General features: G+C 39.4%; 1 protein-coding gene across 1 annotated transcript in view; it reads left to right on the top strand.

Annotated features, from left to right (window-relative positions):
- LOC109485125 (contactin-4-like) overlaps positions 1 to 26,665 on the top strand; it is a 53,640-nt gene that overhangs the window by 23,243 nt on the left and 3,732 nt on the right. The window contains exons 15-31 of the mRNA XM_019788559.1: positions 554 to 674; positions 1,610 to 1,837; positions 2,795 to 2,932; positions 3,473 to 3,543; positions 4,489 to 4,738; positions 6,438 to 6,621; positions 7,558 to 7,681; positions 8,708 to 8,795; positions 9,387 to 9,511; positions 10,231 to 10,261; positions 11,213 to 11,313; positions 12,368 to 12,536; positions 12,922 to 13,028; positions 13,436 to 13,565; positions 14,314 to 14,493; positions 15,024 to 15,127; positions 16,510 to 16,597. Of these exons, the coding sequence (XP_019644118.1) occupies positions 554 to 674; positions 1,610 to 1,837; positions 2,795 to 2,932; positions 3,473 to 3,543; positions 4,489 to 4,738; positions 6,438 to 6,621; positions 7,558 to 7,681; positions 8,708 to 8,795; positions 9,387 to 9,511; positions 10,231 to 10,261; positions 11,213 to 11,313; positions 12,368 to 12,536; positions 12,922 to 13,028; positions 13,436 to 13,565; positions 14,314 to 14,493; positions 15,024 to 15,127; positions 16,510 to 16,597 (2,239 nt within the window). The remainder of the gene's footprint in view (positions 1 to 553; positions 675 to 1,609; positions 1,838 to 2,794; positions 2,933 to 3,472; positions 3,544 to 4,488; positions 4,739 to 6,437; positions 6,622 to 7,557; positions 7,682 to 8,707; positions 8,796 to 9,386; positions 9,512 to 10,230; positions 10,262 to 11,212; positions 11,314 to 12,367; positions 12,537 to 12,921; positions 13,029 to 13,435; positions 13,566 to 14,313; positions 14,494 to 15,023; positions 15,128 to 16,509; positions 16,598 to 26,665) is intronic.

The following is a 26,665-nucleotide window of genomic DNA, read 5'->3' as shown; positions in this document are numbered from 1 at the left end:
CTCCGCACAGGCTCCGTGGGTCGCAAATTGGAGCTTCTATGGCCGGCTGGATCTTCTCTGGTATACTATCCCTTTATTTCGGCCAATTTCTACTATTTTTCCAGCGATCCGCGGTGCCTGGTAGAGGCTACGCCAAACCCCCAGTTCTATAAGCCTGCTACGGAGGCTAAGTTGAGTCCCAGTCACACATTGCCGTATATGTCCTCCCGAAAGCCACCCAACTATGATAAGTATGGTTAGGAGTAGGTCGGGAGCAAGGCCGGACGAGGTTGGCTGGTGTTCGACGAGGCCGGCTATTGCTCGACTGCGCCAGCCGAATGTTTCAAAATGTTTAAAACATTCAGGAATGGACGGGAGGTTGGGCCATGGTTGGCTGGTAGTTGGTTAGCATTCGGGAGTAGGTCAGCAGTGGTCGGGGAGTGGTTGAGAGTCAAATTTATCTCTGTTCTGGATAGTCAAAAACCTCACCTGAGCATGGGTCTAGACAAAGCACGGTTCTGGATATATACAACAGCAAGTTTTACGTGAGAATGAATGATGTTTTACTTTCTAGGGAGGGGCTGGAGACTTGGTCATAAAGAATGCAGTTCTACAACAGACAGGTAGATACACGTGCGCCTTGGAGACACCTGCACATCGAGACAGCGGACAGACCGGAGCTGTCACGGTCAAAGGTACATAGAAGAAGAACTATACTGCACGACAGTCGTACATGGTACAATGTATGGCAACGACCTTTGAACATATTACGAAAAGGGTATAAATTGAAACTTAACATCCTAGTTACTAAAATATCAAGTGTTAGTATAATGTTTGTTTGTTTGTTTGTTTGTTTGTTTGTTTGTTTATTTAACCAGGAAATACATGTCTCCTATTGACGCTTTTCAAAGCTTCCTGGAGGGATAACCCCAACAAAACTACATGACATTATAATTATAAAAAAGGTTAAAGATGTACAATCAAGTAGGGCTAATAATGAGATGAGTTTCGGTATTTTCTCTGATAACAAAACAGTATTTCATATTTTTGCATTGTGAGAGTTATTGCATTTGAAGTCTGTCTGTAGTATAGAGTCTGATGAAATCTGTTGTTTTTGATTCGATAAATGTGAATAACCTATTACGTAAAGCACCGTATCTTAAGCATTCCATGACAAAGTGAAATTTATCTTCAAGTTGCCTTGGACAAAATGGACAGAATCTTTATGTTGCTGTTTACAAACAACTGTGTCTTTGATATAATTTGTTCAGATCCACATTCATATCCCCAGAGCAATATTACTGTAGAGGAAAATATCCTTCATAGTATCTACGCCACTCAAATTCTGACAATTTCTACAACGCTACCTTTCTACATTGCTAATACAATAAAATAGCAAAGTAATTTTAGTCCGATTCGGACTGTCAGTCTGCGGTTATATCATTTCCCCTCACTCCTCCAGAGGTAAATATACCTCATCATTACAAACATCTAATGATGATCTTTATTTATCTATTAATTACAACTTTGTCACTAAGGCAGGACAGGGGGAACAGGCAGAAATAATGACACAAGAGCAGTATAGGTAACAAAATCGATAAATGTTAAATGTTAATTATCTTCTTTGCAGCCCAGAGTGCGGCACCAGTAGGAGTGAAGATCGTGCGGACAGACCAGACCTCGGCGGTAGTCCGTTGGGTTCCCTCCGCGGACAACGGTGCCCCGTGCGCCCAGTACATCATCGAGGCTCAGAGCGAGTGGGACAAGAGCCTGCTGAGACCGGACCCACGCTGGTGGTACCAGCCGCCGCTGTGGAACCAAGTCTGGCGGGGAACGGCGAAACAGGCGTCCGGGCCAGGTTTGTCTTGGATCTAGACATTATGCTCTGTTATTGTCTAAAATGTTTGGTTTGGTTCATTGAGATCTCCATAAGTGAATACTATCACTAGTCGTCCTGGAGTCTACTGAAATTATACAAAATATAACAACGGAATTTACTAAAATTATACATTGAATTAACAGAAGACTAACATAAACTGAACTCGAAATCGCATGTTATATATGTCCACCTGTTCCACTATGCCTTCAATGTATATGTGTATGCGGTGAATTGTAATACATAAATACAACAAAAGATGTATATGACTAACATAGAAATTCATAACGCAACTCAATATCAGGGTTGGAGAGGTCAGACAAACATCAAATACAAAGAAAAATCAAACTACAATTTATAATGGACCTCAGCAACTATATATAACAAACAAACCATATAATCTGCTTCACACAAGGAAATTGTTAATCAAGCAACTGGATAGATATTGAAAAGTTTCAGACGTTTCAAACAGCGTCCACTACTTTTAGCGAATTCGAAAGGGGCAGACATCGTTTACCACAATACCTTTGACCCAGTGTTGACTCAACTTCAGAAAAGCCACGTGACAAGTCTCACTGGGTCAGTCTATTGAAGAAGACCAGAGTGACTGGTCTAAAGTTCTAGGTGAGAAAAATACCTTTTGTTTAACATGAAAGTTCATCTGTGTTGGTACAAGTCATTATGAAATAAAGACTAAGCTTTAACTTCCAACACTTAGATTACAGAATTAGGACTTACCAAAAATTTTCGGTTGACTCCATCAACCTTGTTCACGTATCATGGAATGGACCCGTCTACTCTTGGAACGTGACGTCAGAGACACGTGACCGTAGTAGCGGGTCATACGGGCACACACATGTTGGAAGTTAAAGCTTAGTCTTTATTTCATTAATACCTTTTGTGTTGGAACGAAACTATTAAATATAACGTTGTTTGCAGACTCGTCTGGCGGCTACTCTGCTAACATCACGGGTCTGTACCCTGACACGGAGTATAGCTTCCGGGTCATGTGTGCCAACACCTTCGGAGTCAGCAGACCCAGTGTGCCGTCAGCTATCAGGAGTACCCTACCGTCCCGTAAGTGTACTGCAGTGCCTAGAGCTAAATGGATAAAAGTAATATTCATTTTTATCTAGTACGATGCTTAACTGTATTTCAACACAAAGGGTACACAAGGATAAAATTTTCAACGACCACTGTCGCCTTCATTACGGATACATGACGTCAGCAATTGATCAAACGTGCCAGGGAGTTTATAACGTCCACCGTCTCTGTTGGCTGATGGCTGGAGTGCCTTGACATATATATGACCTCTTTTATACCTTATTAGTTCGGAAGTAATATCTCATTAATTATCCTGATGAAGGCAACAGCGGTAGAAGTAATGTCGTACCACGAACAATAAGAGCTTTATATTAGCTATCGACATCACTCTGTCTTCCTAGCCAGGGTACTACTGTTGGTCGCCGGTAGCGACTGTGGAAGAGGACGTAACTAACCAGGATGGTACCCTAGCTACTGTCTTCTTTCCTATTAGGTAAAAATAGATTTGTATTTGATAAATGCTATAAATGCTTTGGAATTTTACAATGTAAACTGTGATGCAACAATCTGCAGGTCCTTTGACTGCGCCAACCAACCTTGGCTACCAACCCGGGGCCGTAGGGAACCTCATACTTACATGGAAGGTTAGTGCGGTCAAATGATAAAGCAATATTTCATATCTCGAGAAAAATTATGCGTTGCTTTACAGACTGAGAAACATAAGTGCAATATCATTTGAACAAAACAAAAAAACAACAAAATGACCGCGGTTCAGTGACTTACGTACCAACCTATCAGCATGCTGAATTTTATTTTCTTCCAGGCTCTAATTACGAAAATATCGCCGGTTTTTAGGTGTTTGGAACGGAAGAAGAAGAAGAAACTGAATAAAAACAATATGTTTACCGTTTTCTTCGGTAAACATTAAATACATGGGAGCACGAAACGCTGGTCTTTGTATCGTTGTATCATTGAGCAAGTTTTCGTAAATCGCTTTAAACTGTTGATGAAGGTTAGACATCCAGGTAATGAGATACACAACAAATTGTTACTCACGCAACTGGATACATTCAGTTGAAAACTAGCATACGTTTCAAGTAGCATCCACTACTTTTCGACAGTCTACCGAGAAAGACTGAGAACTTCTTTTGTGTTGGATCAAAAGTTTCAACTCTAAACCTTTAGTCAGTGACTGGCGAAAATTGTACTCACTAACGAAAAGTAGCGGTTGCTACTTGAAACGCCGTTTTCAAAATTTATCCAGTTGCTCCATCAGTGAGAACTTTCAAACAAAGAATATGGTAGTCGAGAAATATGATTTGCGGACCGATTTGCGGACTGAGATTTTGGACAAGATGTGATTATTTTCTTAGGTATTTAGTAATTTATTTTTGTGTTAATTTGAATTTTACTTACTTATTTATTGTGTTCCCGTGAACACCCCCCACCCCCTCAACTGGACCTCTGGGAAGAGCGGCTAAGGCCGACAGGGCATTTTCAGTATAAATAAGGCTACTGATTGATTGATTGATTGATTGATTGATTGATTGATTGATTGATCACAATAAATATAATCCTTTCTTCCCTAGCCTATCCCACGCCCAAAGTGGGGTTCAGACAACATCTCGTATGTCCTGAGCGTCCGACCCAGAGACAAGGGCCGTGTGGCCAGGGCCGACCCGTGGACAACCGTTCACTTTAACAACTCCAATCCTAACTTCTACGTGTACAACCGACCCCGGCCCAACCCTAACCAGAGGTTTGACGCTAAGATATACGGCTTCAATGATTATGGAAATGGACCGGAAGTCACCTGGCCAGCGTATGCCTCTGCCGGAAGTGAGTATCCCGACAAAGCCTAACGGCCATTGCTTAAAGACCCATTATGTAACTTTTTGACAATACAAAATATATATTTTCCAGTCTTTTCTTTACATAGTAAGTTGACTTAACCCTTTAGTATTCCAGAACAATATTCAGCAATAGAAAATGCAACATCCTTGCTCCATACAAGCATGGTAGAAAACTGAATGATCTTCTATTCAAACCTCCGGCCACACCGCACATATGGTTGCCACTGTCAGTGGTGTGGCAGTGGGGTGTCAGTTGACAGCTTAGAAGTTGCTGAAAGACCTAGTCGTTTATCAGATTTTTTTACATCTCTTTTTATCTAAAAAGTTACATAATGAACGATATTCATGTCCCTTCCTTTGAGAACCTTTCTGACGTGTCATCGAATGATCTCTTTGAAAAAACAAAACAATACTACTGGGCACAGAAATATTGTTTTGGTTGACTGAGCTGTGGGTTTACGTGTCTGTTTATCTGGGAAGGGCAGGTTGATAGCAAGTTTGTTTGTTTGTTTCGATCTCCATTAGTATGTCATTGATTAATTCCATACTATTCTTCCTGGAGTCCACATAAAATAAAATAACAAATAATAATAACATAATAATAACAAGATTTGCTTTTAGCAATAATGATAATAGATAAAACATACAAAAATTACGTTGAATTTATGACAAACTTCAAACAAAATCAGCATAGAGAAATAAAAAGTGCATTGAAGGTCAGAGGTCAAATAATAGAAATAATATGTCTGAAATGAGAGTAATAATTGATTTACTTGTCCAATGAATGGAAAATTGAACAAAACAGTAAACAAATATTTGAACTGACATAGATATTTACAAAATATAAATAACTCAAATGCAACAATCCAAATGCAACAGAATATGATTCCTATAAATCAAATGATTAAACAAACAACTACAAAAGAAAAGAGCTCGCCATTTAATACATAAAGTCAATTGATTCGCCCACGTGGGTTGGGAATATTGGCATGCGCAAGCAGAATGACAGGAGGCCAAAAAGTCAGGCACAGGAAATGAAGTTAACTTGCAGGTCAAGAAAAACCTAAATACTTAGTGGACATCTAAAATCTGCGATTTCTTGTTCCGGTTTTTGTATAATGATATTGCTATAGAACGTATGTAGGGATCTCGTAACAAAATAATGAGTTTATTTATTTATTCAGAATTGTAACATGACAATACAAAGTGTGCACTAGGCAGCAAGTATGCTGATAGCGTGCACACATTCCTAGACATATGACATAGAAAAACAACAATAAATAGTTAGAACAAGATATATACACAAATAACATTATCTAATAAATTACACCTGCAATTAAAATCAATTTTATAACTGTACAGCAATTGAATGTTTACTGTGGCTCAGCTGGAAGAGGCACAGAATCTTTTTGATTGGGCAATGAACATGTGGAATGCATCTGTGAGTTTTGTATTTATATCAAAGTTATGACCCGGGGAACCCTGGAGCAGGACAGATGTGGTTAGGTGATGTTGAGTAAGGTGTTCAACAGTAAAGGCAAGGGTGTTGCGTGGCTCAGTGTGGAGAGGGCAATGTAACAAGTAGTGTGGTACTGTTTCAGAGGGGGCCAACACAGGCACACGTCTTGTTTGAGTTACATGTTGACATAGGTGGCACGTTTTATCCTTTCTACCCTGATCTACAGAACCACCAGCTATGGTAAAGCCACGCTGTGCTGCGACCACCAACGTGTCAGCTCTGCTGGAGTTCGACATGCCCAGGAACTACCCGGCTAGCATGGTCAGCTACTACGGCGTGCTGTTCTACACAGGGAAAGACGACAGAAAGAAAAATGAAACTCGCGAGAAGATACTATTGTATGATGAAAGGTACGTCCCTCCATGATTCTTTTCTTTGATAATTATAGATTATTGTGTGACTTGTGTATCAACGTGTGACGAGGAACATATACAGTGTATTAGAGTAATATAAAAGTCAGCATAAGCAATTTGAGAATACTGTTATGTATTTGTCGTGAAAGATTAGATTCTTCGTTTCTGAACGCTGTATTATTTGATAAAGACTAGCACATTCCCACTTACAATAGATTATTTTCAGCGATACGTTGTCACAAATATGCAGTATTTTACACAGGACGTGAACTCAAATTATCATGAAAGTTCATCTGTGTTGTTGAAGAGGCTCATCAGTCACGTAGATTTATCAGTTAGTAGTATATTACTCAATCAGTGACCCTTTTAATAGGTAGAAATACGTACCTCCAAATTTTCGATGTCCATTGTACATCTGTGTTGGTAGTAATCATAGTAAAATGTTGAACTTTATTCCAACACAAAGAAGACAGAGAGACGAAATTTTCAACGACCACTGTCGCCTTCATCAGGACACCTTGATCAATTGCTGACATCACGTGTACGTATCCGTGTGAATAAGGTCACGTGTCTGTAACCGAAACTCTCGTGAGATTACGCGAGAAGTGATTGGTCATTATTTTTCTAAAGGCGACAGTGGTCGTTGAAAACTTGATCCCTCTGTACTCGTGTTGGAATAAAGTTAAATGTTTTAAGCTGAGGTCACAATTTCCACACGGGGCCCGGCCGGGCAGCTTTTGGGAACAAAAAATACGATATAGAAGACAACAATACATAGAAAAGTTCTTAATAAAAATCATGGGCACTATTTTTGTATATTCTTGATATGAATTGTTAATTTTTAGTTCATACAAACAGCCCGGCCCGGTCCCGGTTTGGAAATGTGACCTAAGCATTACTAGGACCTGAACTCGTTTTTCTCTCTTCCTATAGTAGCTACAAAAGAAGGAGGCTCTACCCTGGTGTACACAATCAGCCGCCATATGTGACTCCAAGCCAGGGAAAACAGAGTTTCGCGCTTATCAACCTCAAGCCGAGTACGCTCTACAACTTCAAGGTACCTCAAAATCATACTGACCTACATACTTCATCAAAGCTTTGTACAACCTCGAAGTTATAATATATGAACTGTATTTTGACACAACAAAAGTACAGTGACTTTTGTAAGGTCTTTAACTACATGTAGCTCCTCAATGGACTGTAAACTGAACTGTTATGAACTGTTTGATTCGAGAGCAGTCTCACCTTTAACGATTCCGCACAATGCTGTTTCTAATATCTTTGATGTCGAACCACCTTGCTATATTTATAGTGTGGAAAACCATGTCGTCAATTATTGAATGTTACTTGTATATACTTGTATATAATATATTATATTAACCTACAGTGTTAGTTTTACTGAGTATGTGGAATGTATAATTTGGCGCAATTCAGTATATATTGCAAGGCCAATTTGTATCGCGTTTTTACCAATAAACCATTCACTACATGTAGACATGCAGACAGATACGTGGGTACAACAAAATTGACCTATACTAGCTACGTACAAGACAATAGAAGAATCAACTTGAGCTGTTCTAAGGTCTAAACATTAATATGCATGAATGACAAAAGCTATGATGAAGAAGATAAAGGGACCCAATGCAATTTCAGGCCGCAAAACAATTCTGGATGAGGTCTGATACGATTGACATTTACTTTACAATTTCTTTAAATCATTTCATATTTGAAGCATTTGAAATCACCAAAACAAGCTACAGTCCCATTATTTTTGGGTTTCACTCTCAAATTTAGCTAGAACCAGTCTATGATACGCGAAACAACCAGCGTCATCGCATTTTTAACTTACAGATATCAGATTGAGTATATTATTGCATGGTGTTGATTCAATGCACTACATTAGATGAATGACAAAAAAAGACATTGAAAATCCATTTTTTTTGCCGCCCTGAAACTGCATCGGATGCCTTTAATTGTCACTATAATGTCAAGTAATGGATATACAACCAAGCTAAAGTTACCACTGCTAGTGCCGATGCGGTTTTGATCTATTTGCTGACTTCGTGGCTGTTCCATCCTGCAGATATACGCCCGGAGCGGTCCGTACATGGGTACCTTCAGCGATGGGTGGTTCAGCTGCACAACACAGCGAGCAAAGCCGATCGCACGACGTAAGTACGGCATGGGTACGACGTAAGTACGACATAAGTACGACGTAAGTACGACATAAGTACGACCTGAGTACGACTATTCCGTGAATAATGTTTAATAAGGTTGGTACTAAATTATTGGATAGCATTTTTGGATAAGTTCTCTTTTATTCATCACCAATTGTTTACGAAGAGCCAACGTTTTGATGACCGTCTGTCATCTTCATCAATGCAATTATGACTAGTTCACTGTGCACTAAAGCTACGTGTTGCTGGTTCACTGTGCAGTGAAGTTATAGGTATTACTACTAACAATGCGACCGCTAACCTTAAATAATTATGACATACACAGATCTTGTTTCAACAATAGAGAGATAAGTGGTCCCAAAAATAATAATTTAGTAATAGTTGTGAAACGCGACTATTAAACAGAACTATAACTTATAGGCACCTCCAACTTTTGCTGACCACTTTTTAAACACCAATTTTATCCTAAATTGTTCGAAGAAGGCTTAACAGCAATAGTTCTGCAAGGCAGTGAGCACAAGATTTCATGTGTATTTTCTTTGTGAAATGCTCATGAGCAAAATCGTTTGATTCTGTTTTGTGCAGGTTTTGACTGGTGGTTGCCCACAGTGTTCATAGTGTTCATAGTACTCCTGATCTTGATTCTACTTCTGCTCTGCTGTGTATTCGCCTATCTCTACAAGCACAAGTTGCTGTGTAGGAAAAAGAAGGTAAGTATAGCGTAAATATGTCCCTTGGAAAATGTAGTGGATAACAATAAAATAAAGGGATATCTATGAGTGAACCAATAATCATTTTTATGTTGAATCGAAGTGTATTTGTCATATTCGTGAATAGCTTCATCAGGTTGGTAAGTTACTGAGTAAAGAGACTCTTTTTAGACAAGTGTTTTATTTACAGCCGACATTTCAGTGACCGTTTGTCACCTTCCTCAGGGCAATTCTGACTGGTTCACATTGCACTGCAGCACAGGTGTCGCTGCTACAGATGCATTCCCAAACGTACAACGTTTACATATCTTTACATATACGTGGTTACAGGGAATTGTATCTACAATGCGGTCCCAAACGTACAATGTTTACATATCTATACATATACGTGGTTATAGGGAGCTGTATCTACAATGCGGTCCCAAACGTACAATGTTTACATATCTATACACATACGTGGTTATAGGGAGCTGTATCTACAATGCGGTCCCAAACGTACAGGGTTTGAATGTATACATAACTGTGGTCAATTATTTTGATAATTGCTAATGTTTAAAAACAATACGCTTTAAACATTAGCAATACGCAATATCCATATTGTGTGAGGGAATGTTGGACAGTGATAACTCGCTGATCTGTCCTTCAAACCACTGATGGAAAGTGTCCTCATAAAGAATATGTCATTTTTAACTCTACCAGTGGATTTTTTTCTGTTTCAGCCGGATGAAATTCCCTTGACAGAGATTGATGGTAAGTTAATACTACTTCTACAGAGTTTCACTGCCCAAATATTATAGTTTTTACAACATTCTACTGTTATAAAGATGAATGAATGACGAACCTTATTGCACATCATGGGCTAAGTGCAAGTCACAGCAAACCATGATAAACAGATACAGTTAATAGATACAGAATAAAACTATAGTAACTATCATTAGATATACACTCGCTTTTTAGTTATAGCACAGATTTTTTATTGGTTATTTATTATTTGCACGTATAAAAAAATTACATAATCAAACAATAACAATAAGAGAATATGCGGGGTAGGCCAGAAACCTAGGTGGTTTTTTTAAAGGGCCTACCCCAAACAAAGGTAACTATGATACATGACAAAACATATTTGAATTAACCATCAAAATTAACGCAATGAAATAATTGATTAATTAAACAAAATTAAGACACAGAAATAATAACTGAAGTGTGTAAACTATTTTTTTACATCTACGAAAAGAAATTAAACAAAAATCTAAAACAGATAAAAGAAACGCTTTTTTTTCAATGGAAGGTTTGTTTAGTTGCATTAGGAATGTGAATTTTGCGTCAGTTCATATGTACTGTGTAAGAAATAGGTACATAGGTTTTACACAACCCTGTACAGTTCATGTCACTCTTTGCTATAAACTTACATAAATGTACAACAAAAGTGGGGTCGTGTGGCGTAGCGGCAGAGTGCTCGACTCGGAACCCAGAGGTCCCGGGTTCGAGTCCTGACATGCCACCGATCTTGTGCCCTTGGGAAAGGCACTTTACACGACTTTCCTCACTTCGCTCAGGTGAAAATGAGCATTGTATTGTCCCCTGTGTTGGTGGCGGCATTAATATAAGTTTGAAAAACTTGAGTGTACCGTCACCACGTCTTGTGATTACATGTTGGAAATTATAAAAAAATGTACAACAATGGAACTTCTTCTCTTTCAGTCATGACCAAACCACATGTAGACAAACTGCGTTATTACTCCAACACCATCACCAGGCACATCAACCCACACAAGGTCGCGGACCGACTTGTGGCAAAAGAGGTAAGAAGTGAATTTCATCCCATTATCAATCTAAAAAACCATTTGTCTAATTCTAAGTACTAGGTCTAAGTTGAAGAACTTAGATTTGTCTAACTAATTTGTCTGATTAAATTTGTCTAACTAAAGTTGTATTGTGTCAGGATTTGACTCAAATGTTATATGTTTTCATAACTGCAAAAAGTAGTTTTACAGCTTTAGTATCTATCATTTTGTACATAACAGGTTGTGTAAAATCCCTAACGAACAATATCCATGTCCCTTCTTTTGAGACCTATCTGACTTGTACATGCTGTCCAATGATTTTCTTGAAACAAAAGATCATTCCCGTTTGTGTACCCCGAATTTCTTACAGATACGTCGTACAGATCCCGTAAGCAAATTCTGCGAAACCAAGAAGAATTTAGGGATTTCAGAGCTCCGTTTCTTTTTTTCGTCAATATATAGGACGTGTGAAGGGAGTTACATGTATATGGCATAATTTAATATGTAGACACCTACAAGGAAAACATTGTTTTTGCTCTCTTTCTTCTTTTTCTTCCGAGGTCACAAGGTCAATGACTTGGACCACATGTCTATCACCATGGTAACTGGTGCTCTAGCAAACTCCATGTGGTGTTGGATTACATTGTGTTGCAAGTTGCAAGACAGAGTTGGACTAATGACCCCATCAATATCTTTGAGTAAAGATAAACAGAGCAGTAGTTTGTTAGTGAAATTTTAGGGTTAGGGTTAGGGTTTTTTTTTAACGGAGTGGTTCAATGCAAGACCTAGCGCCTATACGACCACTTCTCGGCATTGAACTAGAAATATGAGAGAAACATGGCTATGTCAAGAGATGGCGGTGAACGTTTGATTTTAAAGCCTGTAGATTGTAGGTTGGTGGGAAACACTTGTCAGGGAGGGAATCCCAAAGCTTGGCCGTACGGGGAAAGAAACTGTCACTGTAAAAATATTTCGAACAAGGAATTTGGAATTTGGTTAGGGTTAGGCATTTGCATTTGCTTTGCAAATGTTACCTTTCTAGTCCTGATTTTTTTTTCTCCAAACTGTTCAGGCTCTACCAGTTCACATGGCAGGTGATGTGAAGAGAATCAGGAATCCGAAGTTTTCCACTAACCATCTCCTGGGCATCCTTGTGAATCGACCAGATGCCACCTTCTACCACTTCAGCAACGCCGTCAGACCAGAACACCCCTGGCTCTCCGACCTACTGGAGGATACACGTATGTAGATGAATTTTGATGTTATCGTAAAATCACCCAATAATGTATCACAATGAACGATAGATGAATACAGAATTGTCATCCTTACTAGAAATAAGGTTTACAGTGCAGAGGTTAAACAAAAACACAGACCGCTGCAGCAACGTGCGAACACGGCAGGTAGGCCAATGTCAAACTTGACCTTTGTTTTCCCAACCGTTACTCACCTACCAAATGTCATGAAGATCCATCCAGTGATGCTGCTGACATACATACAGACACCACAGCCACTCCATCATGGCCAAACCGATATCATTCCCTTCTGCCGAAAGCAATATAATGCAATTCACAATCCTTGATGTGTGACATCTTCCTGCGTTCTAATCGTGTGGCGATTTCTCAACAGAACCTGAAATGACTGCAGAGCACAGGAAGATGTTGGAGAACTATGAGATAGCCATGTCTCCCAACACGGACCCCATTCCCATTGTTGACCACTTGGTAAAGACCAATGTAAGTAATCAACTGATTACCAAACAACAATAATGTAAGTATAACATACTTATCAAAACATTAGTTTCAGCACCTAGAGAGGTGCAGGTATATTTCGAAATGTAACAAAGGTGTTCTGTTATTTTTTGCAAATGTTACAATAAACTTTGAGTAAAAGTAAAAATCTCATTGGATGGTAAAGTTCTTTATTCGAGACCACTTGTTTAACAAGAGACGACGTTTTGATGACCGTCTGTCATCTTCATCAGGACAATTATGACTTCGCACTGAAGTTAGGTATTACTACGAACAATGCTGTCACAAACGTAAAATAATTTTGACATGTAGACATGTGTAGATATTGTGACAACAATAGAGAGATATGTGGTTCAAAAAATAAAACGCCATTGCATTTTGCTTGCCAACAGTACCTAAATCCATCTGAAGAAAAGGAAATCAAGAAGTTGGACACCAAGGCAGACATGCACAGCCGTGTTCTCCAGTTACTCCAGGACCGACCCGACCCAGCCTTCCACGAGTTCCAACAGACCCTTCTCGGTAGTTCTTATGTCTTCTTATGTTTACCGAAGGAAAACATATTGTTTTTATTGTTTTTATTGTTTCTTTTTCCTCCTCTTCTGTTCCAAACACTAACCTCTGACCTGGCCAATGACATGCTTTGTTGACGTCTGTCACCATGGTGACTGGTGTTGGGTTACATAATGTTGCAATCATGGTCTGCTTTACTCCTGTCACCATATACTAGTAGTGCATGTATGTGGATGTGTTTGAGTAAGAATTAGCATGGCAGACCATGTCCGAAGGTAAACATTATGCATTTGCTTTGCAAATGTTACTTCTCTAGTTTTAATTCGTCTTTAAATTTGTAGTAGGGCCGTGTGGGGTATAATGGCAGAGTGTTCGGCTCAGAACCAAGAGGTCCCGGGTTCGAACCCTACCGATGCGGTCTTGCAACTATTTCACATTTCTGACATTTATGGTTGGCGCCAAAACAGCCCACACGAGGCACACTCAGTTTGTGGTGCCACCACAAACTAATAGAATGTAAACAAACATGGTTGTGTTTCCAGATAATGTGTAGATGTCATGTATTGTCACATCAACATCCTGAATGGCACTTTAATACGAGTACATGTACTTTCAATGGGGTATGGTTGATTCAACTTACTTTGTAAAGAAGTCACCAGAAAATTAGACCAGACTTTTCGTATCATTCTCTATTACGCAATGCAGCTTTTACATAAAACGAAATTTGAAAATTTGAAAAACTATCCGTTATTCACAGGAAACAACGTTCCTGAGGAGATGGTTGTAGCGGCTGCTGATGTGAACATGGCGGCGGCTCCTCCTCTGCTTTCCCCGGCTCCGCCCATGATGTCCCCACGGCACGGGTTCGAGGAGCTGTCCGGCAGTACTATAGAGGTGGATGATGGCCAGCCTGTCATCATTGAAATCAACGGATACGGTAGGGATCCTCTGGAAGCTTTCAAATGTTTGACTGTGCAAACTAAAGTAGTGGTGTTAACCAGTGGCGCTTTGGCATCCAGGACAATATTTTTAGAATTATGAATTGCTGGGGCATGGATAGATGCAAATTGTACATTGGAGGGACATTTGTAATTCTACAACAGACAGCAGACATGTACAATAAATCAATCAATCAATCAACTAAGTCTGTGTAATGTGTTGTTTGCATTTGAAATAAATAAAAATAATCAATCAACAGATCTTTCTTTCCACATCACTATTTCGAATCTGACGTCTTTGTATTGATACACAATGTACAACAAACAGTTGAATAGATAAATGAATGAATGAATGGATGGATGGATGTATGAATGAATGAATAAACGGATGGATGGATGGACGGATGAATAAATGAATGAATGACGACCTTAATAGAAACGTAACAATCAGCCCAAGCCTCTCATGACTGAACCATTGAAATTTATAGATTCATTTGAAGATGTTGCTGACAGATATGTTTCTTCACAGCCACGAACGTTCGCTGGTTCTATGAGGATATTCCGTTGGAAAACACGCCTGACTACCAACAGACTAGCGAGGGAGACGAGATGCACTCTATTTTTATCTCATCGGTAAGTGCAACGTCTGTGTCTGAAAAAATCCAATTCAATGTGAGCAGACTAAGATTAGCGTGCGTGCGATGAGGTGCAGATTCAAGTACTAATTCTACGTTGTACGACTGCTCTTGAATCATTCATAATTGAGGAAATGCTGTGTTGTTCCCACATCTCTACCGATCTCTGACTTGCTGCGTTGTTCTGAGACATCGACCAATTAAATGCTGTGTTGTTCCTACACATCGACCAATGAAATTCTGTGTTGTTTTGACAGATATCGATCGAATAATGAAATTCTGAGTTGTTTCGACATCTTGACCAATGAAATGTTTTGATGTTCCGACATATCGACCAATGAAATTCTGTGTTGTTCCTACACATCGACCAATGAAATGCTGTGTTCTTCCGACATATCGACCAATGTCAATGAAATGCTGTGTTGTTTTGACCTATCGACCAATGAAATGCTTTGTTGTTCCAACATTTTGACCAATGAAATGCTGTGTTGTTCCGACACATCGACCAATGGAATGTTGTGTTGTTTTGACATCTTGACCAATGAAATGCAATATTGTTCCAACATATATCCACCAATGAAATGCTGTATACTTCCGACATCTCGAGCAATGAAATGCTGCGTTGTTCCGACATATAGACCAATGAAATGTTGTGTTTTTCTTACACATCGATCAATGAAATGTTGTTTTGTTCCTAAACATCGACCAATAAAATTCTGTGTTGTTTTGATAGATCGACCAATGAAATTCTGTTTTGTTCCAACATCTCGACCAATGAAATGCTTTGTTGTTCCGACATCTCGACCAATGAAATGTTGCGTTGTTCTGACACATTGACCAATAAAATGCTGTGTTGCTCTGGCACATTGACCAATGAAATGCTGTGTTGTTCATACACATCGACCAATGAAATGCTGTGCTGTTTTGACACATCGACCAATGAAATGCTGTGTTGTTCCGACACATCAACCAATGAAATGCTGCGTTGGTCCGACATATCGACCAATGAAATGTTGTGTTGTTCACACTCATCGACCAATGAAATGCTGCATTGTTTAGACCCATCGACCAATGAAATGCTGTGTTGTTCCAACATCCTGACAAATGAAATGTTGCGTTATTCCGACGTATCGACCTATGAAATGCTGTGTTGTTACGACACTCTCTCTCTCTCTCAGTCTTGTCGTCCTGACGGACGATCTGCTCCAATCAAGTACGATGGGTGCGGCGGTGTGCCGCCAAACCAGCATTACTTCTGCAGTACTTGCCACAGTTTTACGACACATCGACTTATGAAATGATGTGTTGTTTCGACATCTTAAAAAATGAAATGCTGCGTTCTTCCGACACCTTGACCAATGAAATGCTGTGTTGTTCCAGGTGACCAAAGTGAACCAGGGTTGCTACACGTGTGTGGGGAATACTGAGTTTGGTGAGGTGAGGTGTGATATCTTCATCAGCGCGCTGAGTAAGGCAACCTATGCCCGGACCAACATCGCTTACGACGTCGACTTTGAGAAGTTGTATCCGCACAAGTATGTTTGATGACTCGGAGGTTTTCTTTAGCATTGCTTTGGTCAAATCACCTGATAAGGCCACAGCAAGTAATTTTTATGGATGGCATCAGCGCGCGCATTAATTTTCGCCTGATTTTGGAAGAAAAAACAAGAAATTTTGTTGCCTTCTGACAGTGGTCAACATACCGAAAATGGGCAAAGATGTCTGTTGCCATGCCGGAAGGTGGATGGCAAATATCCATGAAGAGAGGGGACAAGAAAAGGCTCTGATTTAATGTTTTGTTTCTTACTTTGATGCTGTTATATGTGATGCTGGTTGTGTATATGTGATGTTCCTACTGAATCAAAACCATTTGTACAATGATTGAGTCAAAATTCTACATTGTAGGAACTTTGTTTTTTTCGGCCCGCCTTGTTTTATTTTCGCCCGCTCGCATTAGATTTGGAATCTGCGAATTTGTCATCCATAAAATTTACTTGCTGGAGCCTAATCAATCACTAGCATGATTGTAACTACTATTTGAAATCTCTAGTATGATTGTAACTACTATTTTGATAACATGAGCTTGATGTTACTTGTAACACTTTATAGTATGTTTGACGTGTCGATGAAGAGTTTTAATGTGGTAGGATATATTTTCATCTCTAGTTGCAACTACCATTTGCAATAACATGAACCATAATTATAGTTGTTACATCTAATATTATGCACGATAACTACTAGATGTTAATTGTAATAGTTTATATTACGTTAATGTGTCGATGATGAGTTTTAATGTGTTAGGATATATCTTAATCTCTAGTTAGGCTGTCATCGTTTTTACATCTTATATATTGTGTACAATGTGTCGATGACACATTTTAATTCATTTTGTATTGTTCACTTATTTGCAGATTTATAGGAATTGTTTTGTTCTAATCTCCGTTTCAAGTCACTGTGGTTTCAAGTCAAGTAGATTAGGAAGTCTAGTGCTGTATTGCTGTAGATCAGAAGGGTTTATATTTTGTACAAACGTCTTGAATGATTGAATTATTCTTACTATGGTTAAATTTGATTAGTTATTTTTTTGGCCACACCAATTCAATTTCTTGGTTAACGGATTCGCCCGCTTCATTTTTTTCTGATTTGCAACAAAAAATTCAGAATCAACTGCGAAATGCTCACATTTTGCCCTGAACAGTTGAAAATAGTCCTTTTCTTCCTAGTTGTTACGGTTATTCCATCTTTCAATGCAATGGTATCATTAAAAGTTCAAAATTCATTGTTTAAATTTTGAACCAGCCTGGTGCGTTAACTTCATGTCTCCTATCATACCATTTTGGGCCATAGTAGGATGCCTAGGCCTGTTTTTATTTTTTTCGCCCGCCCGCTCCATTATTTTTCTAGAAAAATCCGTTAACCAAGAAATTAAATTGGTGTGGCCTTAGTGTCATTGATGGCACACGAATCAGAGTGGGATTTCGTGTAGATAGCTATGCGTATAAGATGCGGATGGTAACTAAGCACTTTCATAATTTAGATAAAGACTGGTATTGAGGTGTGTTTTTTTTTGTCACAGTAAATATGGCTGATGTAATAAAAACGAAGGGTGATACAGAGCTTGTCTGGCTTGTATTTTTCTGTGCGCTGCAGATCCCATGATAACCGCAAGGTGCATCTAACCTACAAGTTTACATACGTAATTTGGTATCCACCCAACAACCAACGTGATATCTGATCGTCATACATGTTAAACAATTCTAACAATTATCATAGTGTGTCTATGTATCTTTTATTCATAAGCACGGTAAGGATATATGGCCCTTCGTTCTGTTATTTCAAGAAAGAATGCCACCATTGTCAGTACTGTTAACTTAATTAATCGCACCAATGCTTGGACAACATTTTACTAAACCTTCATCCGACTGCGAATGAATGAATGTTTATTGTACATACATACCAGCTGGGTTAAGTAAAGGTCAATACAAAGGAATAGCTTGTATATACATGTATACACACACACATGGTCAACGATCATATACACGTACATATACACACACACACACATGATCATGCTAGTGCTAGCACTATAGTCCATTAAGTAAATTCAACTTGTCCTTACTTCTCTGTTGATGGTGAAAAGACAAGAACAGAAATGTTTCAGGATCAGAGGTTTGTCTAAAGTCATTAGAAATGTGAATTCGGCTGTATTACCTAGGTGTATGAAGTAGGGAAACATTGCATGTTTGCCAGTCTACAAAGTTCAACTCATTGTTGTCCAGACTACACTCGACTTCCATAACGGAATAATGTTCATCTTCTATCTAAATTACAGTATCGACATATCCGTTGTTCCGGGGGAGTGCGGTTATATCTTCCGGTAAAAAAAAACACATATGGCATCAGAGGTATTAGAGGTTTGTTCACTAAACTACTGACACATTTGATGCCAGAAAATTATGCTACTCCTCATGTCCACCAGTAATGACCATACAATAGAAAAACTTTGTGAGTTTATCTCTAATTGCTTTAAAAAGAGAGAAGAAATCCTTAAGGCTTAGTTTAGTTTATTCTCTGACTAGTAGTTGTTAAGACGTTACGTCATTCTGTTATTCTGTTATTCTTGTATCTTATGTATCATGTTACTCAGTACGATGTACATGTAACATCACTTTCTGATGTATACATTTAGCCCCATGGGCATGGACATGCAAATAAATAAATAAATTAATAGGCTAAACAACACCAACTAGGGGGACCAAACTCACACCACTTATTCCTGACAGGAAAAGCAATCTGTCACCAAAACATCAAGACTATAGCATGTTCAGGACAAAAGATACAAAAACCGGAAGTTCTGCTGCAGTACCAAGATCATCCACCAGGAGGCCCATATTTGACCTTGACCTTTGTCTTCCTAAGACTTACCAACATACCAAATATCATCATAATCCATAAATGCGTTATGAAGTTATGCTGACTACAAATGTGCGGAAACACAAACACACACACACAGACAGACACACACACAGACACGCCAAAAACAATATCTCCATTTTTCATGGAGGTAACAACAGCATAATACAATGTCTTCTGATGTCAGATTGTCAGTACAGAAATTCTTTTTTTTAAGTATATAAGATGCTGTATGAATAGTTTGTGTTTCTTGTTTTCTATGGGTGAAATACCTGAATTAAAGACATTCATTCATTCAGAGGTCCTAGTCTGAACACCTGGATGTCTTTTTTGCTATGCAAGTCACGGCGCAGATATTTTTGCCCGACGTCCTCGGGCACTTCCCTTAGCTTCTTGTTGAATAAACAACGTGTTTCACACAACAAAGAAGCCGGCCGGTGGCAGAGGCTCTACCGCTGATCCATTCAGGAGGTCCCGGTAATTATTATAAGGCCACACCGTCTTAATTTTATGGATGACATCCGCGCGCGCAGTGATTTTCGCCTCTTCTCCAAGAAAAGAAAAAGAAAGAAAAGATCACGTCCTCCGAGGCTCTGGCCTGGCTCTAGGCCTGGGTGGTCCATGGTAGTTAGCTACAGTACGGAGCCGGCGGTAACTGGAGGACGGCACCCAGGCTACCGAAGCTCCACGACTGAAGAACTCAGTACATATGTACAGTGCAGATTCATAAATTACGCAAAAAGCCAGCATGCGCCGGCTTGTCGTGTACGTCTCTATGTACTGCCGCAATACCAGATTTGTATTCCTGTAGTTTGGTTAGCATTTTTATTTTTGGCCGGAATTTTTTTATTCGCCCGCGCGCACTAGTTTGGATGTCTTCAAAGGATGTCATTCATAGAATTAAGACGGTGTGGCCTAATTACCATGTGCGGCTCGGCGACATGTTTTGGTGTCTGGCGGGATTTACAGGTGGTCGGACAGGTACGTATGACCCTCAAGGCAGCCTCCAAACATTAGGGGTCATTGCTCCATTTTCTAACTCATCGATCATCCGTTGTAATACCGCACATCAACGTCACCGTCCAACCATAACACAGCATCGCCGTAGTTTTCCGAATGTCGCATTTCTATCCAATCAGGTGCGTCGGCGGCCCTTCCATTGATCTGGGTACCCGGTCTGTCAGGTATCGAAGCGGGAAAGGTCATTTACCGTTATGGGTTACGAACACGTTCATTAAATATTCAACAACAGCGGAAACACCCAGACAGACAGACAGACGGTTGTGACCAGCCGGCATACATGTACACACGTCTTTCAAATGAGGTTCGATTGGTAGTGAGAGTGGTCAAACATCAAGTAGAACAATAGATTTCTTCACTGCGCCAAGACCAAGATTCAAGGTAAGAACCTTTCGATTAAAAACGCATTCATTCTTCGTGAGCTTATCAAATATTTGCTCCATGCAACAATGTATAGGTTTACTGTATGTTTTGTGCTGCATACTGTGACACATGCAAGCTAAATTACAGTATTTACCAACGCCTGTATGTCTTGTTAGTGACTCCTGCAGTGTGCTTTGAAGATCGTATTCACTATATGATTTCAATTCACCCAGCCTCTATATATAGGATCTACAACGTTATAGGCAAAGAATTAGAAATTCTTTGTTTTATTGTTAGTATATCAGGGAGACATATCAAACCTTAATTTGTTGCTGAACTCTAAACGTCGCCGACCCTCTATACCAATGGTGTATTAACATAGATACTAACACATGGGAGACACTAGCAACAAACAGAACACTTTGGAGACAGGAAGTTAAGAAGGGCTTACATCGGGGGGAAGAAAAACAGAGACTCGCATCAGAACTGAGACGCTTTAAGCACGAAACTAAGAATAAGTACACGGTGTAGGATGAAGTACTTCATGGTCTTTTAAGACCGACGAATGCCTACTACTACTATTAATACCATAGAAGTGACTAGAGATGTATAGTTTTAAACGTTATTCTTTTAAACACAATAACCCCCACGGCATTCAGGTACACGTGAAGGGGTGTTGGGCTCGCCTTTTCGCATTTCGTGCCAACAAAACAAGACACTGAGTTTCGCTGTCATGGCCTTTTTGTAGCCACTTAAACTATAAACCATAACTTGCACGGAAGAGGCGAACATTCTCGAAATTACCGAACAAGATGACTAACTAAGAGAGAGAACTTTATTGATACAACAAAAGTACAGCGACTTTCGTAAGGTCTAAAACTGCATGTAGACATACAGACAAATATACATGGGTACAACGAAATTAACCTACGTACAAAACAATAGATGAGTCAACTAATACTACTTGTTCTAAGGTCTAAGCATTCTTTGATATATTTACCTATTTGTACACAGTAAGGGTTATTACCTTCTAGGATGAAATTTATCTATAGCATGAAATGTAACAAATTCTGTTGAGCTATACTGTACAGTGAAACTATTTATTCATTTGTTTCAGGCTGAACAAACCTAAATACATACAAAACAAAAATACAAAAAACAAATCCTATATACACAGATATTACCAGAGGTTGGCATACGTACATCGCTTTCTACTGAAAAGTAGATATAGTTATTATTATGATGGTTTTGAATGAAGTAATTAGTTATACATGATTTGTTTCAGTTACAAAGTGATTTATGTTTCTCGTGAATACGACCTTCAGCTAGGACAGTGCTAACCTTAACATGTGATCCACCCACCGTGGGAAGATCCTCACACATTCCTTAAGGCAAGAGGTCTACCTTAAAGGACACGGCTGTCTTAACGGCTTTGTACTCTCAAGTGGTCTGTACACCAATCCTTACGGCTGTTTGAAGTTAGAATTGCATGACGAAAAAAATTCTAAATTTTCCTTGTTAGAACATGTCCTAGATTTTTTTCCTAAAAAATTCACTTCAAAGTTGAAATCCGCATCTGTGAGAGGGAACTTCTTAACTTTTAATCATCTCTAAGTGCTTGCTTGAATGGATGTGTTATGCTCTTGAAGGATAAAAAGTACACTGTGCAAATTACCTAGAGGCCCAAACATTCTTTTCTGCTTAGGTTATTTACTTCTGGCTAAACTACAGCATCTTATGCACTAAGTATAACTGACGCCTTTTTTCTGACTAAATGAAAGTTTATAGTAAATAGTAGAGTGGATTCATTCCTCAAACTGACATTTTGCACACACAGTGTCCCTCAGTAAGACATCTGGAGCCGCATAGTTCCCGTTTAGAACTTTTATTCAGCCTGTCAAATTCAAAGCCTATAAAAGCTTACGCTTATAGAGTATAGAATCCCTCATGCACATGTGAGAAACACTGTTAAGTCAGAGTGAAGTGTTCTGTCTGAAAGCTGTCTGGTGCGGCCAACTAGAGCATGAAAACAAAAACACGGCCTGGAGACGCTACAAAAGTATATCACCTTTCCCCCTCTCACACCTGGATTTTTTCGCTGTGTTAACAAACTTACACGATGACCTACTTCCAACAATGCTACCTGAAGCTGTACCATTGACTTGGCATTTTCACTGAAATACCAGCAACGCCCTAGTGTCCTTAAAGTTAGGCGTTAAAGATTTTTAAAAATCTTTCTCTTTGGGTATATTAAGCTGTGAACGAACCGTTCCACATTTTTGTTTATCTAAGATAAATCTAATCTTCCTCTAATTAACACCTTCACTACGCTTACACAACAGGCTAATACCGGTTTCGCCAGCTCAGAGGTACGAGTACATGTACATGTACATGTAACTAACTTAAAATTCACGGCAGCAAAATTTCTCGGTTTTAAAAAATGGAGGTGTTCGCGGAAGTATATGTTGACGGTGTCGGCAGGTTCAGAAAAAAAACCGCGATTTACTAGTATTTGTTAGCGGCAATGATAAGTTCGCAGTACAGACGTGACCGTGAAAACCGTGAACATAAAAGTAAGTGAAAAAAATCAAGATTTACAGTAGTCTCTACCACACTAACAACGTGGGTTAAAAAAACAGTCAAATCTAGCCAAATAGCCAAGTTGGCCAGGGGAGTTTATTCACCCTAGAATTCTTTTGGAATGGGAAATTAGCCTTCCCACGAACTAACTCTCCTGGCCAATTATTCTCTCGTTTTTTTTTTCCAATTCTACGATCCGTACCCCCGTAGGAAGGCCTGGTGGAGGCTAGCTATTAGAAGTCACAGTACAGGACGTTTTCACTGCAGACTGGATATGTTCTCAACGTTTTTCCTGAACGTGCATGAAAGTCCCTAAAGTAGTCTGTCCAAGAAATGAATTACCGATATACGATCAAACACTACATCATCTTTAGTTCTAGGACAATTTGAATGCCTTAAAAGAATTACAGGTATTTCGTCCTTTTGATAACGGTACAAGACGTATTCCCTTGCATCACTGTAGCTGTCCGTTGTCTACAAACATACCTGTGTTTATATTTGTTTTGCTCTCTCTTGGTCAGTCGAGCCTAACACATAAGCTTCTGCTAAACCTGTCTGTACTTTTCACGGTCCTTTTCAAACATTTAACCGTTGGGCAACGCCCAAAGAGCACAGTATGGCTTTTGTATTACTAGTCAATCAAGTAACTCAATGATGGACGGTTGATAATGTTCTCTCCTTTTTAAAAAATATTCCAACATGTAATCACAAGACGAGGTGACGGCACACTCAATTTTTTTTCTAATTTATATTAATGTCGCCACCAACACATGGGACAATAAAATACTCATTTTCACCTGAGCGAAGTGAGGAAAGTCGTGTAAAGTGCCTTTTTCCAAGGGCACAAGATCGGTGGCATGTCAGGACTCGAACCCGGGACCTCTTGGTTCCGAGTCGAGCGCTCTGCCCCTACGCTACACGATCCCACTGTTCTCTTTTTTTAAATCACATATTTTACGAGTATCGGGCAAAAATCACAATTGCTTATTTAACGCCTTCTACTCGAGGACATAATGTAAGCAATACAAGTTGGTGATCTATGAAAATAATTGTACAATAGATAACTCTCTTTTGTTATGACGAGCCAACGTAAACATGTTCACAGCAACATACAAAGCTTACAGAAAGAATGGCATGGTTTCTTTTCTTGCAACATATGATTAGCAACAGCAAGTAAATTTTATAGATGACATCCTCCGCAGACTCCAAATCTAATGCGAGCGGGCGAAAAAAAAACAAGACGGGCCGAAAAAAACAAGGTTCCTACATTTTAAAATTTTGACTCAATCATTGTACAAATGTTTTTTATTCAGTGGGAACATCACATATACACGGCCAGCTCCACATATATCACTGCATCAAAACATTAAATCAGAGCCTTTCCTTGTCTTCTCTCTTCATAGTTATCTGACATCCACCTTCCGGCATTGCAACAGACATCTTTGCCCATTTTCGGCATGGTAGCCACTGTCAGAAGGCAACAAAAGTTCTTGTTTTTTTCTCCAAAATCAGGCCAAAATCCATGCGCGCGCTGATGTCATCCATGAAAATTACACGCTGTGGCCTTAGCTGCCCAGTCACTTTATACATTTTAAGACGTATTCTTTACGACACTAAACCAGTAAAACGAACAAAAATGCCAAACATCCGTTTACGATTTTATAATGAGTGTTTTACAAGAAAGAGTGCTGATTCAGATAATGTAATTAACGGACACAGACCATGTTTATAGTTCTACAGTTACTGCCATCACCTTGGTGATCTGACACAGACAGATGGATTCGACCTTGCCGTGAAATTCTTGTGAAGTTACGGGGATGTTTTGTAAATCTTTAGGGAAGCTAGCGCTGTTCATCTTCCGTTGTGGTTCAAGTAAGGACATCATGCAAACACACAGTCTTTATTGACGCAACAAAAAGTACGGCGACTTTCGTAAGGTCTACTACGCCTAGAAATACAAACAAGTGAACTAACTAAGTACATGTATAAAACTAGTACATGTATAGTACTACATCTAAGGTCTAAACATTCTTTGATCTATTTGTCCTTGGTCTAACTAAGGCCACACCAAGTAAATTTTATGGATGACGTCCGCGCGCGCATTGATTTTGGCCTGTAACTAGAAAAAAAAACAAAAAATTTCGCTTCCTGTAACTATGACCAAATTGCCAGAAAGTGCCGCAAATTGTCAGATTGACGTGAAACCCGTAACGCCAAAAGCCTGTGCCTGGTTAAAAAATGAAAACAAAAATGAAAGAAAAGAAGGCACTGAAAAAAATCCTGTCAATAGTTCCAAAAACGGCACTGCTGACAGGACGGTCCTGTCAGCAGTGCAATATTTCTAATCTAGGCATCTTGTTTTTTAGGGCCCTTCTTGTTTTTTTTCGCCCTCTCGCATTAGATTTAGGGTCTCCAAAGGACTTCATCCATAAAATTTACTTGGTGTGGCCTAACACAATTTGCATGTAAGTGTGCGAAGGCCAGATACAATCTAAGACCTATATAATGTTATTCGAGTGACAGGCCGAATATGGCTTTCCTAGCAGCCGCTTGCAAAGCTTGTGTCACGCTGAAGGGTTTTAACACCAGCTTTTCACATATACAGACATTCTTCTTGCAATATCCTTGACCCAACGACAACATACAGGCACGGTTACATGTTTCCGTGCCGGGGGACACAGATCGGTTCAGTGGATCCTTTGAGGGATGGAATTTAACTGTCGTGGGGTCCAAAGATAATGAAGATTTACAATTTTGGGTGGCAAGATAGTCTTGTTGTGGTTAGGGTTGTTGATTCATGTAGAATCCGATGGTTCTGGGTTTGAATCCCGGGCAGGCCCCGTTGTCGTGTCCTTGGGAAAGGCACTTTACACCTACTCGACTCAGGTGAGTACCTAGCTTCGGTTAGGGACGTCCTCTCGGATTGGACGTAAAGCGGAGATCCTGTGTTTAAGGAGACCTAGACCTCGAGCACGTTAAAGAGCGCACCACACTTATCGAAAAGAGTAGGGGTCCTTCCCGGTGTGAGTGGTTCAAACCTTACTGTCTGGTTTCAGGATTGACATATTGAAGATGTGATAGTCACCTGTTATGTCAACCCTTTCACAAATGTGTTAAAGCTTCATACATAAATAAATAAACATGTATAGCTAAAGAAGTA

This window comes from Branchiostoma belcheri, unplaced genomic scaffold (assembly GCF_001625305.1).
Source record: "Branchiostoma belcheri isolate BF01 breed outbred unplaced genomic scaffold, Haploidv18h27 scaffold73, whole genome shotgun sequence".
Classification (NCBI taxonomy): Eukaryota; Metazoa; Chordata; class Leptocardii; order Amphioxiformes; family Branchiostomatidae; genus Branchiostoma; species Branchiostoma belcheri.
This window is presented reverse-complemented; position numbering and strand designations above follow the sequence as displayed.